Source organism: Oncorhynchus mykiss, chromosome 11 (assembly GCF_013265735.2).
Source record: "Oncorhynchus mykiss isolate Arlee chromosome 11, USDA_OmykA_1.1, whole genome shotgun sequence".
Classification (NCBI taxonomy): Eukaryota; Metazoa; Chordata; class Actinopteri; order Salmoniformes; family Salmonidae; genus Oncorhynchus; species Oncorhynchus mykiss.
Window position 1 is genome coordinate 44988131 of NC_048575.1, and position 17208 is coordinate 45005338.

A 17208-nucleotide genomic window follows, 5' to 3' on the forward strand; every position below is an offset into this window, starting at 1 on the left:
TCTTGCTACTCTCATCTTCCTGTACTCTCTGATGGGCATGTTTCTAGGCCTGCATGCCTCCTTTGACAAATGCACTACATTGGCTGAAGCTTTTGCGAATGCAAGACACACTGAGCAGAATAAAGAGTGAGTTACTTCATTGTAGGTCAGCCATTTTCTGTTTGTGCTATCTTTGGAGTGTAATACATTGGGAATGACTGTTTGATGGGTTTGTTTTGGGTGGTACTGAAAAAAATAAGTCAAAATCCTTGGACTGAGGACGGGCAAAGTAATCACATTTTCAGTGCTTTCGCCGTCCCTTTCTATTTTCCCTGTACTGGGCTCTGAATCTCTCTCTCTCTCTCTCTCTCTCTCTCTATCTCTCTCTCTCTCTCTCTCTATCTCTCTCTCTCTCTCTATCTCTCTCTCTCTCTCTCTCTCTCTCTCTCTCTCTCTCTCTCTCTCTCTCTCTCTCTCTCTGCACATCTGGTTGCTCTGCAGAATGAGATTATTGTAAATAACCTAAACTTAAATTTATATTACTTGTGCAGTCATCAATTGTATGCCCCCCGATTACAGTCCTACTGATAATCTCATAAATAAAGTACATATTCATCTAAAATCATAGCCTACATGTTTAGGTTTGTGCTCTTAAAATGTACCTGAAGGTTCCTGCTCTGAGTCTGACTCTGAACTGACCACCATCTCCCTTTCTGCAGGAGCACCTGAAGTTCTGGTGGTGGTGCTGCTTCCTTCTCCACCTTTGCAAAGAAAATACTCTTATCATACTTACTATCATTAGTGTATCGGTAGGCTACAATAATACAGCTCTGGAAAAAATGAAGAGTGGTCTCTTAATTTTTGCCAGAGTTGTATATTATTGTAGTAACTTAAAATGCTGGTACTAATGGTGCTAATGATCTTTGTCATTGCCTGTACTGTGTCACACAGGCTACTGTGTTAAATTCATGGATGTATTATGGTTAGGTTACTGTAGCCTGTTTCGCTGTACCGTGTATGTGCACTTTACCTAGCTTATGTGGCATGAGTCATGACCAAATGCTGGCAAGTCCATAGTCTAGGTTTACTATGTTTTACTAGTTGAAACATATTGCCTTCAATGTTATATTATGATCGCTATGTTGCACTCATTGCTATGATATAATTCCTCCACGAAGACTTAAGATGTGCAAACTGTTTAGCCTACCGGCCGTTGTGTCACTGTTTTTAGCTACTACTTAGCTAGCCATATTGGGTGTCGTGTGTGTGTTTTAGATAGTGTTTTTGACTGACATGGTCCCTTATTTGCGAACATATCATTTATTTTGCAGCATATGGTGGTATCTGTGGTAAGGGCCTTTTCTAATTTTAGTCTCTCCCTCTCTGATCCACCTTTCCTTTTCTGACCGTCCATTACGCCGTGGGACCTTTCTAAAATGTTATCGGTAGAGAAGCAGGTACACAGTTTCTATGTGCGTCGCGGAGAGACCTGATGTCAATTTTGGCGCTCTCACCCTCGCACGGGGACACGACAGCGCCTGATGCATGGATTCTCCGTCAACTCATTCCTGCTTGCTATATTATCGCTGGTCAAGTTGACTACTCACGGCATGCCAAAATGGCCCTCAGGGTTAGGGTGTGAATCCGGCTTTCATTCGCGAATTGCTGCAAGGAAACCACTACTAAAGAACACCAATAAGAAGAAGAGACTTGAATGGGCCAAGAAACACGAGCCATGGACATTAGGCTGGTGGAAATCTGTCCTTTGGTTTGATGAGTCCAAATATGAGATTCTTGGTTCCAACCGCCGTGTCTTTGTGAGACACAGAGTAGGTGAATGGATGATCTCTGTATTTGTGGTTCCCACCATGAAGCATGGAGGAGGAGGTGTGATGGTGCTTTGCTGGTGAAACTGTCAGTGATTTATTTAGAATTCAAGGCACACTTAAGCAGAATGGCTGTCCCGGTTTTCACCAACCAGCTCTCCGGACTTCCGAAGACAAGGTCGCATGCACCTTCCCATATAGCATTCTTGTATTCCTCCACAACCACCTCTCTGAGACCCAGGGTTGTTGCCCTGCAGATTTGGTCGTCCGTTCACCACAACCATTAGTGGGGACACAAATGTCAGATTTGGAGGCTGTTTTCCTAGCTTTTTGAAGATTCAGAAACTGGTACAAAAGGCGTTTCCCCAAAGCTTGTTGGCAAGACTGTCAATAGATCCTCCCATCGCACAAAGGCTCAAAATGTTTCAAGTTGGTCCAATTTTAATTAAAACCCTTCATTGGTCGTTACTAGGTGGCAGTGTAATCTCTCTCTTTTATTTTCAGAAAGCTCCATCACAGATTAACCTTTTCACTAGTCAGTTCCAAATATCTCCAATGTTCTCCCCAACATTACATTTTTTATGGGCATGATGTCAGAATGCACTCACTGTTCCAAAATGTGATTGTTACGCAACAGGACAGGTAACCCGCGCTGCCCTCAAACAAAGCCTGCTATTTATCTATAGGCTATGTTTCAAATTGTCAACTTGTATTGTATTTTCTAACAGTTTAGTGTTAAGCTATTTGCCAGCTATGTGTGGTGCCATGATTGTTGACATTATACAATGCATTCTGATTGTCACGTAAGAGGCAGGGTAGCCTAGTGGTTAGAGTGTTGGACTAGTAACCGGAAGGTTGCGAGTTCAAACCCCCGAGCTGACAAGGTACAAATCTGTCGTTCTGCCCCTGAACAGGCAGTTAACCCACTGTTCCCAGGCCGTCATTGAAAATAAGAATTTGTTCTTAACTGACTTGCCTGGTTAAATAAAGGTAAAATAAAAAAAATAAATAAAAAAAAAAATTACCTTCTGAAGTCACATAATTATTTAGATTGCACACAGGTGGACTTTATTTAAGTGTCACATGATCTCAGTATATATACAGCTGTTCTGAAAGGCCCCAGAGTCTGTAACACCACAAAGCAAGGGTCACCACCAAGCTAGTGGCACCATGAAGACCAAGGAGCTATACAGACAGATCAGGGTTGGATTATAAAAAAAAAATGAAACTTTGAATATCCCACAGATCACCACTATTAGGTATAAATGTTTCACTAGACCAACATCCAGTGAAATTGCAGAGCGCCAAATACAAAAACAGAAATACTCAGAATTAAAATTCTTAAAACATACGAGTGTTATACATCGGCTGAAAGATACACTTCTTGTTAATCCAGCCACAGTGTCAGATTTCAAAAATACTTTACGGCGAAAGCATGCCATGCGATTATCTGAGAACAGCACCCAGCAGACAAATCATTGCAAACAGTAACCAGCCAAGTAGGAGTTACACACCCATTTACCCAATAAATGTTTATTTTGTTTGATAAAGTCCCTCTTTATATCCAAAAACCTCAGTTTTGTTAGCGCGTTTTGTTCAGTAATCCACTGTCTCAAACAACATCCGGTGAAATTTCAGAGCTTGAAACTCAACAAAACAGAAATTCTCATAATAAACATACATAAACGATACAAGTGTTATACATCAGTTTAAAGATAAGCTTCTTGTTAATCCAACCGCTGTGTCAGATTTCAAAAAGGCTTTACAGCGAAAGCAAACCATGCGATTATCTGAGAACAGCGCCCAGTAGACAAATTATTACAAACAGTAACCAACCAACCAAGCAGAGGAGTAACAAAAGTTAGAAATAGCGATAAGATGTATCACTTATCTTTGATTATCTTCGGATGGTTGCACTCAGAAGACTCCATGTCACGCAATAAATGTTTGTTTTGTTCAATAAAGTCCCTGTTCATGTGCTATATATGTCCTATTTATATACTCAAATATTTACAAAAATGTGAGGGGTGTACTCACTTTTGTGATGTATGTATAAACAGTACCAGTCAAAAGTTCGGACAAACCTACTCTTTCAAGGGTTTTAATTTATTTGTACTATATTTTCCACATTTTAGAATAATAGTTGACATTAAAACTATGAAATAGCATCATGGAGTAACCAAAATTGTTAAATTAAAACATATTTCAGATTCTTCAATGTAGTTACCCGCTGCCTTGATGACAGCTTTGTACACTCTTGGCATTCTCTTGGCATTCTCTCAACCAGCTTCACCTGGAATGTTTTTCCAACAGTCTTGAAGGATTACCCACATATGCTGAGCACTTGTTGGCTGCTTTTCCTTCACTCTGCAGTCCAACTCAAATCATCTCAATTGGGTTGAGGTCAGGTGATTGTGGAGGCTGATTGTGGAGGCCAGGTCATCTGATAGAGCACTTCATCACTCTCTTTCTTGGTCAAATAGCCCTTACACAGCCTGGAAGTGTGTTGGGTTATTGTCCAGTTGAAAAACAAATGATAGTCCCAATAACCACAAACCAGAGGGGATGGCATATCTCTGCAGAATGCTGTGGTACCAATGCTGGTTAAGTGTGCCTTCAATTCTAAAAAAAAAAAAAAAAAAAAAAAAAAGTAGATATGGTAGAAGAGGATTCCCTCCTCCATGCTGGGAATCACACATAAGGAGGTCATCCGTTCACCTACTGAAAATCTAACCCTAAACGTTGTTTCAACCAGTCAAATCACATTCATATGTATTCCTCAGAGATTCTAGAACGTAACCAGACTTCACTATATCATTAGGGGTGCGGTATATCCTATAGGACACCAAATTTGGTCAGAGAGTGACGCCTTCATGGCACGCTGATGACTTAGGCGGTATTCACTTGATCGACTCTAACTTTGTCAAATAAGCACCAATCGGGGTCAAACAAGGCTAGCTAGATAGCCAATGAGATTGGATTTATGGGAGAATCTAGAAACCCTGTATATGTCGCAAATTATAGCTGCTGACCTTCTGCGACAGCATGCCTTTTCCTCTAGGACAAAAATTATAAGAATATTCAGAGTTATGAATTTATGAAAACTGGTTGTTTTGCAAATGTTGAACTTATAATATGGCTACTAATACTGGAGAAGCTAAATCCAAGTGCAAGAATACAGATTTGACGATATTATTGCAGAAAAATGTAATGTGAATGCAAATGTTTCCTTCACGATTTGCCCAAATGTACCTGGGTGACTTCAAACTAAATGTCATGTAGTTTGCACATACTTCAAGTTATGTTGCACATACACATGCCTGACTCCATAACAATAACATAGCAACATTTGACAAGGCAAGACAAGATGGCGACCGGCAAGTTCGGCATGGTGGCAGCACTTTTATTTTACGTGTTTGTTTTAAATGTTACTGGAAATAATTGCATCTGCTATTTAGATGAAAGAATAGTACATTCTCAGCAATTTCTCAGTCATGCAAACACTTTTGATGGCATCCAGCACTTTGGATTTGGAAGGAATGTTAACTTCCAAACTTTCATGGCACCTTGGCACAAACCAAAACGATAATTGAAATCCAGTCTGATCGCAAATTAATGGTGGGGATCTTACAGTAACTCTATGCCTTCTCTTATTGGGTGATATCTATCAATGCCCTGGACCTCACTTTATCAGGGAGCCCATCAAATGGCCTATGCACCCATGCTCCTCTTGCAAAAGGTGGATAAAGAGTAACGGCAAAGCTTTGGTGTGTTTGGAATGCGCGCAGTGGATTCATTTAAAATGCAGCAATTCTAGCTTTGGTCAAGGGGTCAATGAAGCTTACCATTGCTGTCGGTGTGCTGTACCCGCGGGGTGTGTGAGCATTGAAGGTGGAGTGGGACCAGAGGACTTACCGAGGGTGGAGAGTGCACCGGAGGAGGGGGGTCCACAGCGGAGCGGCGGCAACCAGAGGTGAGTGACGGGGGACACGGTGGTGAGGACGATGGAGTAGCACCTGGGGAGGGGTGCTCCATGGCGACAGAGAGTCCAACGGAGGCAGGGAAGTGGGAAAATGGCAGCGCAGTAGGAGGCGAATTACAAGTGGATCGGGAATTCAATGAGACCTTTGGGAAGAAGGGCTTACATTTTGTGCACTTAAAATCCGAAGCCTACTACCGAAGATCAATGAGATACGCCTGTTGGTTTGCAAATCAGAGGTGAGTGTCTTATGTTTTACTGAGACATTGGATTCATCTGTTTGTGACTCAGAAATTGAGATAGGTAATTACTCTGTTGTCAGGAAGGATCGTAATCGGAACGGTGGGGGGACATGTGCGTTCGTAAGATCAGACATTTCTTTAAACATCAGATCGGATTAAAATGCTGATCTGGAGATTGTCTGGCTGGATATCTGCCTTCCCAAAACCAAGCCGATTTTGTTGGGGGTGTGTAATAGGCCGCCCAAGCAGAATGCATTCTGTGAAGGCTTGGTTTACAGGAGTATTTATGGTCCTGCGCCCAGATATCTAAGTCATTACTTTCCTCGTGTTAGGTAGGCACACAATCACAGCACCAGATCAGGTGTTGCTGATGTGTGCTTATACAGGTTCAGGAGTAATGCTGGGAAAGGTACTTTCTTGTATACTGGAGCCTCAGAATGGAATGAGTTCCCTCTGCCTATAAAAACAACGTCCTCACTGGACAGCTTTAAAAATAAAGTAAAAAATGTTTGGATGTCTTCTGTGCCCATAGGAATAACTCCTATGATGTAACTGGAATGAGGAGATAGATGTTCTTATTCTATGTTTTTGTTTAATTATTTCACTGCCATACTGTGTTCGATCTTGTCCAGCCATCTTGTCTCAAGAGGACCACAATGGAAATAAGTCCCAGACTTTATTGTGTGTTATCCTCTGCTGTTATTCATGTGCATGTATGGCTTTTACGTTTTATGTGTGCTTGTTTTTTTTTAAATGGTTGAATTAATAAACTAAACTAAACACTGCTTCCATCTTGTGAACACCATCGGAATTATAACCAGAGTGATGACTAGAAGTGGGACCTTTGTTGCATTTCAAAGATGGTGGTAGAAAAAAACATGTATTTTGTATTTTCTTCTACCATATCTATTGTGTTATTCTCCTACATTCAATTCACATTTCCACAAACTTCAAAGTGTTTCCTTTCAAATGGTACCAAGAATATACATATCCTTGCTTCAGGTACTGAGCTACAGGCAGTTAGATTTGGGTATGTCATTTTTGGTGAAAATTGAAAAATAGGGGGCTATCCCTAAGAAAACAGAACATCAGTGATAGCAGATAGTCAAGCCAAAACCAACCGTTTCCATTCAGAAGACTGATAAGATATAGCCAATTATGTTAACCATTTCTCTATTCAACTTTTTCAAACATGGTTTGTAGGCTTCTGTTTTAGCATAATCTTGTGGAGAAAGACACAGGGGAGCAATGTCAGTATTAATCGAGCAGTATGGGATTGGAACATAGAGGTCTACATTACATAAAATGTTAGGAGGTCCTTAAACAAGGATACACATATAATGTATCACTTAGCTGACTAGTATTGATAAATCTGGTACAAAGAATATAATGGTTGAATTTAGACAGTGAATGGGTGTTCACTACTTTCCACAAGCATTGAATAAGATGAGACACCCTGGTCATGGAACAATTGGAAATTACTGGAGAAAAATAATGTCTCTGTCTGAATTTAAGTCTTTGATTAATGCAAAGATTGTGGACACGTAATTGCTTTCAGATTATGCTCATGTATTTTTATCTGAGTGTATTGTTGTTGACAATTGTCATTTCAGTGTCAGTGGCAGGGCAGAAATTGTACCAGGATATATCATGGACTAGGACAGATGGAGAGGCTGTCTCCTGCAGCTACAAAGACAATGATCCGTGTACAACGGATGTCCATTGGTACCAGACGAAGGAGGGAGAACCTTTTATCTTAATTATTGAGCTGTGAATGAATCAAGCTGTGAATTAATGAAACATTTCGTGTTTTGCACCACAGGATGTGACATAATCAGAGGATCTGTTTGAGACGACACACCCCAGCTGTTTTTTCACATCTCATCTTCATAATCGACTATATGATCCAAACCATACTTCTGTAAAGATTTGTGGAATCAATTTGATTTTCAGTGATTCATTTCTTATTCTTATTCACATTGTTCAATGTCATATAGAACACGTCACTTTTGATTTTCCCAATTCTTAAGCACATATTCACTGAACATGGACTGTGGAAAAATAATATTCTCCCTTTTTCTGGGTAAGTGATTCATCCAACCTTCATCCAACTGGTGTCTAACATTTGAATGGAATAATTCTACTGTGAGTTTTTGTGATTTTTTTTTGGTGATCCACTTCTGTTTTACAGTGGCTGCTTCGGGACAACAGCTGCAACAGGACCAGATTTTAAAGACTAGGAAAGAGAAACAGAGTGTCTCCTTCAGCTGCAAAGTTACTGGTTCGTGTTATGGTAACACAGTCCACTGGTACCAGAAGGGAGAGGGTAAACCCTTCTCTCAGATTTTATACAATGTTTTAAATACCAATTCTTTCACCCGTGATAACACTCATCCTCAGACAGCAGATTTCTCTGCCATGGGTAAGTCTGACTCCAGTGAGCTGAAGATCCAGTCAGTTAAAGTGTCCCATTCTGCCACCTACTACTGTGCCTGCTGGGACACGTCAACCCACAGTGAGAACTGATCCACATAGCCTGTACAAAAACTCTGTGGTTTTAATGAAACTTTGAATTCATGAAAAGGTTTCTGTGACATAATCAGAGGTTAGATTGGTTAGATTGTCTTCTTCTTCAAGTCCAAAGCGAAATGCTATTCTAAAATGAATGATAAATACATAGTTGAGATGTCTTGTCAATGAGCAAAAAGTGTTGAAGTTGCTTCTTCCTGATGTGTCCTGTATTCGGACGCCGTGTGCAGAGCTAGGGCAGAGGTTTGTGTGCAATTTGGGTATGTTGTGAATATAGAATGGCTAAAGGGTGTTCTTATTCATGGTGGAAGCAGAGTTGAAACGCCCAGTGATAGGTTGGTCCTGGCTGACAATACCCATGGATTTAAGATATTGATTGTATTTCAGGTACTTACAAGATACTACCTCTCATCCAAAACAGATTAGTGATTTTGTGATCAAGTTTGTATGGTTTTTGGGTCAAATAAAATACAAATATCAAACCAACTGACATTAAACAAATACACATTTATCCCCCCACCCCCTTCCAACCTACACGACATGCTTAATTAAGTACATACAGCACCAGTCAAAAGTTTGGACACCTATTCACTCAAGGGTTTTTCTTTATTTGTACTTTTTCTACATTGTAGAATAATAGTGAATACATCAAGACTATGAAATAACACATGGAATCACATAGTAACCATGATTCCAAGAGTGTGCGAAACTGTTATCAAGGCAAAGAGTGTAAACTTTGAAGAATCTAAAATATGTTTTGATGTTTAACACTTTTTTGGTTGCTACATGATTCCATATGTGTTATTTCATAGTGTTGATGTATTCACTGTTATTCTAAAATGTAGAAAATAGTTAAAATAAAGAAAAACCCTGGTACCCTGGTTTAGGTGTGTTCAAACCTTTGACTGGTACTGTATGTTGAAGTGATCATTTTACACTGTCAAGTGTTGTAGTCCATATGTTAATATTCTCAGATTTTGCACAATGCAGTTGAGAGACAGTTCAAGTTTAATAACTACAGTATGTACATGAAAAAGTAAATCCGCTTCTGATGTTGCAGAGTGTGGTGCTTGCCATCATAAAGCAACCATTCTCTTGGGAGATAAGCGAAGTTGCCATCTCTATCGGCGAGGAAACCCAGACGGCCATCAAGGAACTTCACTGGACTTTATGTAAACTGGAAACCATATATCCCGAGGCTGCATTTATTGTAACTGGGGATTTTAACAAAGCTAATTTGAGAACAAGGCTACCTAAATTCTATCAGCATATCGATTGCAGTACACGAGTGAGTAACACACTCGACCACTGCCACTCAACTTCCGCAATGCATACAAGGCCCTCCCCCACCCTCCTTTTGGCAAATCTGACCATGACTCCATGTTGTTGCTCCCCTCCTATAGGCAGAAACTTAAACAGGAATCACCCGTGCTTAGGTCTATCCAACACTAGTCTGACCAATCGGATTCCACGCTTCAAGATTGCTTCGATCACGTCGACTGGGATGTGTTCCGGGTAGCCTCAGACAATAACATTTACGTATACGCTAACTCAGTGAGTGAGTTTATAAGGAAGTGTATTGGAGATTTTGTACCCACTGTGACTATTAAAATCATCCCTAACCAGAAACCGTGGATTGATGGCAGCAATCGCCAAAACTGAAAGCACATTCCACTGCATTTAATCATGGTAAGGCAACTGGAAACATGGCCAAATACAAACAGTGCAGTTATTCCCTCTGTAAGGCAATCAAACATGAAAAGCTTCAGTACAAAGAGACAAAGTGGAGTTGCAAAACAACGGCTCAAACACGAGACGTATGTGACACGGATTACAAAAGAAAACCAGCACCGTTGCGGACATCAACGTCTTGCTCCCAGACAAATTAAACAACTTCTTTGAACGATTTGAGGACAATACAGTGCCACCGACACGGCCCGCTACCAAAGACTGTTGACTCTCCTTCTCCATGGCCGACATGTTAACCCTCGCAAGGCTGCCAGCCCAGACGGCATCCCTAGCCGCATCCTCAGAGCATCTGCAGATCAACTGGCTTGTGTGTTTCCAGACATATTTAATCAATCCCTATCCCAGTCTGCTGTCCCCACACGTTTCAAGATGGTCACCATTGTTCCTGTTCCCAAGGAAGCTAAGGTAACGAAATGAAATGACTATCGCCCCGTAGCACTCACTCCTGTCATCATGAAGTGCTTTGAGAGACTAGTCAAGGATCATATCACCTCCACCCTACCTGTCACCCTAGACCCACTCCAATTTGCTTACAGCCCCGATAGGTTCACAGACGATGCAATCGCCATCACACTGCACACTACCCTATCCCATCTGGACAAGAGGAATACCTACGTAAGAATGCTGTTCATTGACTACAGCTCAACATTCAATACCATAGTACCCTCCAAACACATCATTAATCCTGAGACCCTGGGTTTCGACCCCGCCCTGTGCAACTGGGTCCTGGACTTCCTGACGGGCCGCCCCTAGGTGGTGAAGGTAGGAAACAACATCTCATCTCTGCTGATCCTCAAAAATGGGGCCCCACAAGGGTGCGTTCTCAGCCCCCTCCTGTACTCCTTGGCTGAGCTGTAGTCAATGAATAGCATTCTCACATTGGTGTTCCTTTTGTCCAGGTGGGAAAGGGCAGTGCGGAGTGCAATAGAGAGATTGCATCATCTGTGGATTTGTTAGGGCAGTATGCAAATTGAAGTGGGTCTAGGGTTTCTGGGATGATGGCGTTGATGTGAGCCATGACCAGCCTTTCAAAGCACTTCATGGCTACAGATGTGAGTGCTACGGGTCGGTAGTAATTTATACAAGTTACCTTGGTGTTCTTGGGCACAGTCACTATGGTGGTCTGCTTTAACTTCTTGAGTGGAGGCGGCAGGATTTTTGTTTTTTGGCTACAAAAACGTACCCATTTGAAACTGCCTATTTCTTAGGCACAGAAACTAAAATATGCATATAATTGTCAGATTAGGATAGAAAACACTCTAAAGTTTCCAAAACTGTCAAAATATTGTCTGTGAGTATAACAGAACTGATATTGCAGGCAAAAACCTGAGGAAAATCAAACCAGGAAGTGCTGTTTTTCCTGAAAGCTCTCTGTTCCATTGGATGCCTTACCTCCATTTAAAGGGATATCAACCAGATTCCAGATTCCTATGGCTTCCTCAAGGTGTCAACAGTCTTTAGACATAGTTTCAGGCTTTTATTTTGAAAAATGAGCGAGAAAGATAACATCGCGTCAGTGGATAGCTGGGTGTTCGCAGAGTTTTCCTTGCGCAACCGAGTGGGCCAGCCATTGTCTCTCCCTCTCCTATTGAAAAAGCGACAGTCCCGGTTGATATATTATCAATTATATATTTTAAAAACAACCTGAGGATTGATTATAAACAACGTTTGACATGTTTCTGTAGACATTACGGATACTATTTGGAATTTTCGTCTGCTATGTCGTGACCGCTCGAGCCTGTGGATTTCTGAACATAACGCGCCAAACAAATGGAGGTATTTTGGATATAAAAATCATCTTTATGGAACAAAAGGCACATTTATTGTGTAACTGGGAGTCTCGTGAGTGGAAACATCCGAAGATCATCAAAGGTAAGCGATTTAATCTATTGCTTTTCTGACTTTTGTGACCAATCTACTTGGCTGCTAGTGTTTGTAATATTTTGTCTACTGAGAGAGATGTTCTTACATAAATGCTTGTTATGCTTTCGCCGGAAAGCTGTATTGAAATCTGACACGCCAGGTGGATTAACAACAAGCTAAACTGTTTTGTGATAATTAAATATTTTTAGTAATTTAATTTGAATTTGGCGCGCTGCAATTCAGTGGGTGTTGATGAAAATGATCCCACTAAAGGGATGGGTGCGGCAGCTTACCGATCGCTGCAGCTGTACACAGCCCATCGAACCAACTACCTTCCTCATCCCCATGTGTGTTTTTGTTTTTCTGCTCTTTTGCACACCAGTATTTCTACTTGCACATCCTCCTCTGCACATCCATCACTCCAGTGTTAATTGCGAAATTGTAAATACTTTGCCACTATGGCCTATTTATTGCCTTACCCCCTTACTTCATTTGCACACACTGTACACAGATTTTTCTATTGTGTTATTGACTGTACGTTTGTTTATCCCATGTGTAACTCTGTGTTGTCGTTTTTGTCACACTGCTTTGCTTTATCTTGGCCAGGTCGCAGCTGTAAATGAGAACTTGTTCTCAACTGGCCTACCTGGTTAAATAAAAAATAATAATAATAAATAGATCTGTAAAAAAAAAAATAAAGCTCAAGAGTTATGCCTAGATATGCAGAGAAACATTTAAATATTTTGGATTAACAATTAAAAATACTAAATTATCAAATTTAAAGATGGGGGGAGGGGGGGACTAGCTACCTCAGGAAAAACCCACCAACCCCAATATCCACCCCTCCAGGCTATCCTCACAGTGCAGACTACTTTTTGAGAAGGGGATTTTCACTGTGAAGGCTCGAATTTGGCTCTGGCACGACACTTTATGTGACAGGTAAGATATCCATTCCTCTGATTTTCAAAAGGTAAACAAAGCAGTAGTCCTTAATAATTCATATTTAATCTATAGCTCTAATCACTATCCAAAATCATTTCCAAAACATCTGCAGTATTGCTTTGCAAATATGCACTATTCGTGATTAATCCATGTTAGGACAAAAATATTAAGTATTTGAAAATGTGTTATTAGTCTGTACAATAGATCATTCTGATTTTCAAGGAAGCCATATGAATATTTTACAGTATATTGCATGTCCCTACTCTTAGAGATATACACCCTCGGTTAAATTAATGATATAAATGTAAAGTAATTTGACATAGAGCAAAAATGTTGAACTGTTTACTTAAATAAGAGTCTTACGTTATGATATTGAAAGTTATGATTTACATTGAAATAATATATTCCATAAAGGATAGTTGTTATGGAGAAAAATGTAATTAATTGTTCACTTGAATATAGACAGTACAGCTGGATATAAAACAAATGGTGTGGGACATCACGATTCATCTTGTCTGTAAATGTTATTATTTCTCTTGAAAATCAGATGGCATTCAACGAAAACCCAAAGTGACGCTGTACTCAGCGTCCAACTCTGAGTCGAATGGGAAGACCACCCTGCTATGTCTGGCTAGAGACATGTTTCCAGACTTGGTCAAGATCTCATGGAAGATGGAGGATGCAAACGGCGGAAGAACGGAGGTGCCCAAAGCAGAGGGGGAACAGCTGGAGCAGAGGGAGGAAGAACAGACGACCAGTATGATCATCATTGATAAAGACAATACGTACAGGAACAAATACATCTGTTCTGTGGAGCATGAATGGGGTGCTCAACATTTAGTCATCCCAAAAGGTAAAGCCAGTCATTGAATTAGTTTTCATTAGTATGTAGACCTATTATGTTTTTCATACACCATTATTCATTTAATATTTATGTACTATATTTATATGAGTAGGTTATCATGGATTCAACCATGTAAAACTGACATAGGCCTATTAAAAAGAAAGTACATAAAAATGTGACACACAATTGGCCATTGCATAGGAATGTTGTGTAGTTCATTTTGCAAGTTAAAACAAAACACCTTAATTAATGTAACAATTATCCCTGACAGTAGCCTACATAATATTCTGAAAGCATATTCTTTAATATTATCTTTTTCCATCTCATTCTCAAATAAACCAACTGAAGATACTCCAACCACCATGTCTGCACCAGCGTTCAGAAATGACACCCAGGAGTCACTGACTCTGCAGTTTACCGAAGGTAAAATTAATGTATATTTCATGCAGGGTTGGGGTCAATTCAAAACAAAAAGGGAAAAAATGGATAAATGAACAGATTTAGACAGGTATCAAATCTGATTGCGTTTTGTAGCCATTCCACCTTCTGAGGAACGCATTCACGTTAAACGCTGTTTATGGCTGCTCAATTTGAAATTACCTTTAATTAAGGGCGCTTTCACATATCCTCTTATGATCCGGATCCAGGAGCGTTTAGTAGCCTACCCTGATCCGCGCTATAAAGCATGGGTGAGACACAAATTAACCCGGGCTGAAACGAATCCTAGACCAGCGTGAGTAGCAGGTCCAAGATCCAGGACCAGAGTACCAGGAATTGTGACTTGGCAGAGCGAGTCGAATGGAACTTTTTTACCTGTTGCACTCGCCAAGGTCATGTAAAATTGGGTTTTACAGTACAAAACGTGATCAGATAGATAATCTGATCATGGTTATTAGGCAAAGTGCCCCTTAAAGGCACTTGTTTGCCGAGATGCTATCCACGGTAAATTTAGCATAAGTTGGCTTAATAGGACCATGTGTTTTTAAACGGCAATGCCTGTAACCTGCATTCAAATTGAATCCCAGCCTTAATCTTTTCTCTTCCCCAGATTCCTTCCAGTCAACGTGCAGTCTGAACCTGGCCTCTGTGGTTTACACAGTGATGATAGTGAAAAGCATGGTGTATTGCTGTGGGCTCTCTCTCCTGCTGCACAACAGGATCCTGGGAAGAGGACCCAGCACCCGAAGACCTCTATGAGGAAAATCATTTATGTGCTTTTTTACATTGATACAATGTTGTTGTTTTTTTTTTTGTTTTTTTTTACATTGATACAGCTTGCATGACATTTTCCTTGCCTAACACAGCCTGCTCAAATTAACTAAGTTGCTCAAAATAACCATATTATTTCAGATGAGGATGCCTTTGTGAACAAAATGTTGCAGCAACAATGGTTCTGTAAATGATTGTAAAAATACATTTTTACAGTTCCGTGCTGTTTTCAATGAATAAAGGTTACTTAAAACCCCCAAAATATTGCATCTCTTTACTATAAGATCATCTATTCATATTTGGGAAAATGTTATTTAATTGAATCTCATCAGAAGTGGAACAATAAGATTGTAAGTTCACCAATGATCTGTTTTTGTTTGCTTCAATGTGCATGTTCCCGACGCAGATGTTGAGCCTAGACTTAATAGTGGTGGGATAATATGGTTAATGTTTCTTTGGTGTTCTAAGGACATGTGAAACGGTAGTTACTGGAAACAAGATATAGCTAGCTGCAGAACCACAGCTCGAGTGTGTGAAGAGATGATTATCCAAAGCTGCTGGATGATTCACTTGGCCTTGATCTGTTTTTACCTCTAGTTGTGGGTTCACAGCTCTTGCCACCAAAATGAAGAATATGACAGCGATGGCAGACGAGTCCGTAATGGTAGTTTATGGTTCTTGCATTTGTAGAATTATAGATCTATGGCAAAACAAACTTTTTACACTTTTGTTTATGTGTACGTTTTACCATGAAACAATCAAATTAAATTAAATCAAGGTTGGAGAGTTTAATTTGTTTTTACATGTATATTTTGCAAGGAAATTAACATTGTTATCAAGAGAAGTATTTTCCATGTTATTGTCATGTTATTACCATTTATTCTGTGCTTCAATGTAAAGTGCTACCGAAATGTCTTTTTAATTGTTTTCTTTTCTCTACATCGAAACCATGAAATAACACATATGGAATCATGTAGTAACCAAAAAAGTGTTAAATAAATATATTTGAGATTTGAGATTCTTCAAAGTAGCCACCCATTGCATTGATGAATTCATTGCACGCACTTGGCATTCTCTCAACCAGCTTCATGAGGTAGTCACCTGGAATGCATTACAGTTAACAGGTGTGCCATGTTAAAAGTTAATTTGTGGAATTTCTTTCCTTAGTGCATTTGAGCCAATCAGTTGTTTTGTGACAAGGTAGGGGTGATATACAGAAGATTGCCTTTTTGGTAAAAGACAAATCCATATTATGGCTAGAACATCTCCAATAAGCAAAGAGAAATGACAGTCCATCGTTACTTAAGAGAAAGGGGGATACCTAGTCATTTGTACAACTCAAATGTGTCTTCCGCAACACTCTAACCTTTAAGACATGAAGGTCAGTCAATACAGTTTCTTCAAGTGCAGTCGCAAAAAAAAACATTAAGCGAAACTGTCTCTCATGAGGACCGCCACAGGAAAGGAACACACAGAATTAACTCTGCTGCAGAGGATCAGTTCATTAGAGTTAACTGCACCTCAGATTGCAGCCCAAATAAATGCTTCGGTAACAGACATATCTCAACATAAACTGTTCAGAGGCGACTGCGTGAATCAGGCATTCATGGTCGAATCATATTAAACACTATTGTTGCACGCAGAGTGAGTCCATGTAACTTATTATGTGACTTGTTAAGCACATTTTTACTCCTGAACTTATTTATAATCCATTTTAAATTCAGGCTGTAACACAACAAAATGTGGAAAAGGTCAAGGGGTCTGAATACTTCCCAAAGGCACTGTATATTGTGCATTTTGAAACCTTTCATCATCCTCATTACTTGCATTAAATGCCTCCCTCAAGTGTCACTAAATGTAGAGTGGTCCAAAATGATTGACACCCTTGATGAGGGGGCGACAGGTAGCCTAGTGGTTAGAGCATTGGGTCAGTAACCGGGGAGAGACTATATGGACACCCCTGGCCTGCAAAGCTATGATTTATGTCATGCAGCCAAGTGAACATATCACACAGGGTTGTGACAGCTAAGGAGTGTCGGTATTTTT

General features: G+C 40.1%; 1 protein-coding gene across 1 annotated transcript; it reads left to right on the forward strand.

Moving 5' to 3' along the window:
* The first annotated feature begins 5838 nt into the window (after window positions 1-5838).
* LOC110535028 (T-cell receptor gamma chain C region C10.5) lies at window positions 5839-16179 on the forward strand. The gene is made up of 5 exons (XM_036936310.1): window positions 5839-6023; window positions 13069-13106; window positions 13657-13962; window positions 14302-14376; window positions 15002-16179. Exons 1-5 carry the CDS (start codon window positions 5839-5841, stop codon window positions 15148-15150), a joined length of 753 nt encoding a protein of 250 aa, XP_036792205.1. The 3' UTR covers window positions 15151-16179.
* The last annotated feature ends 1029 nt before the right edge of the window (window positions 16180-17208 follow it).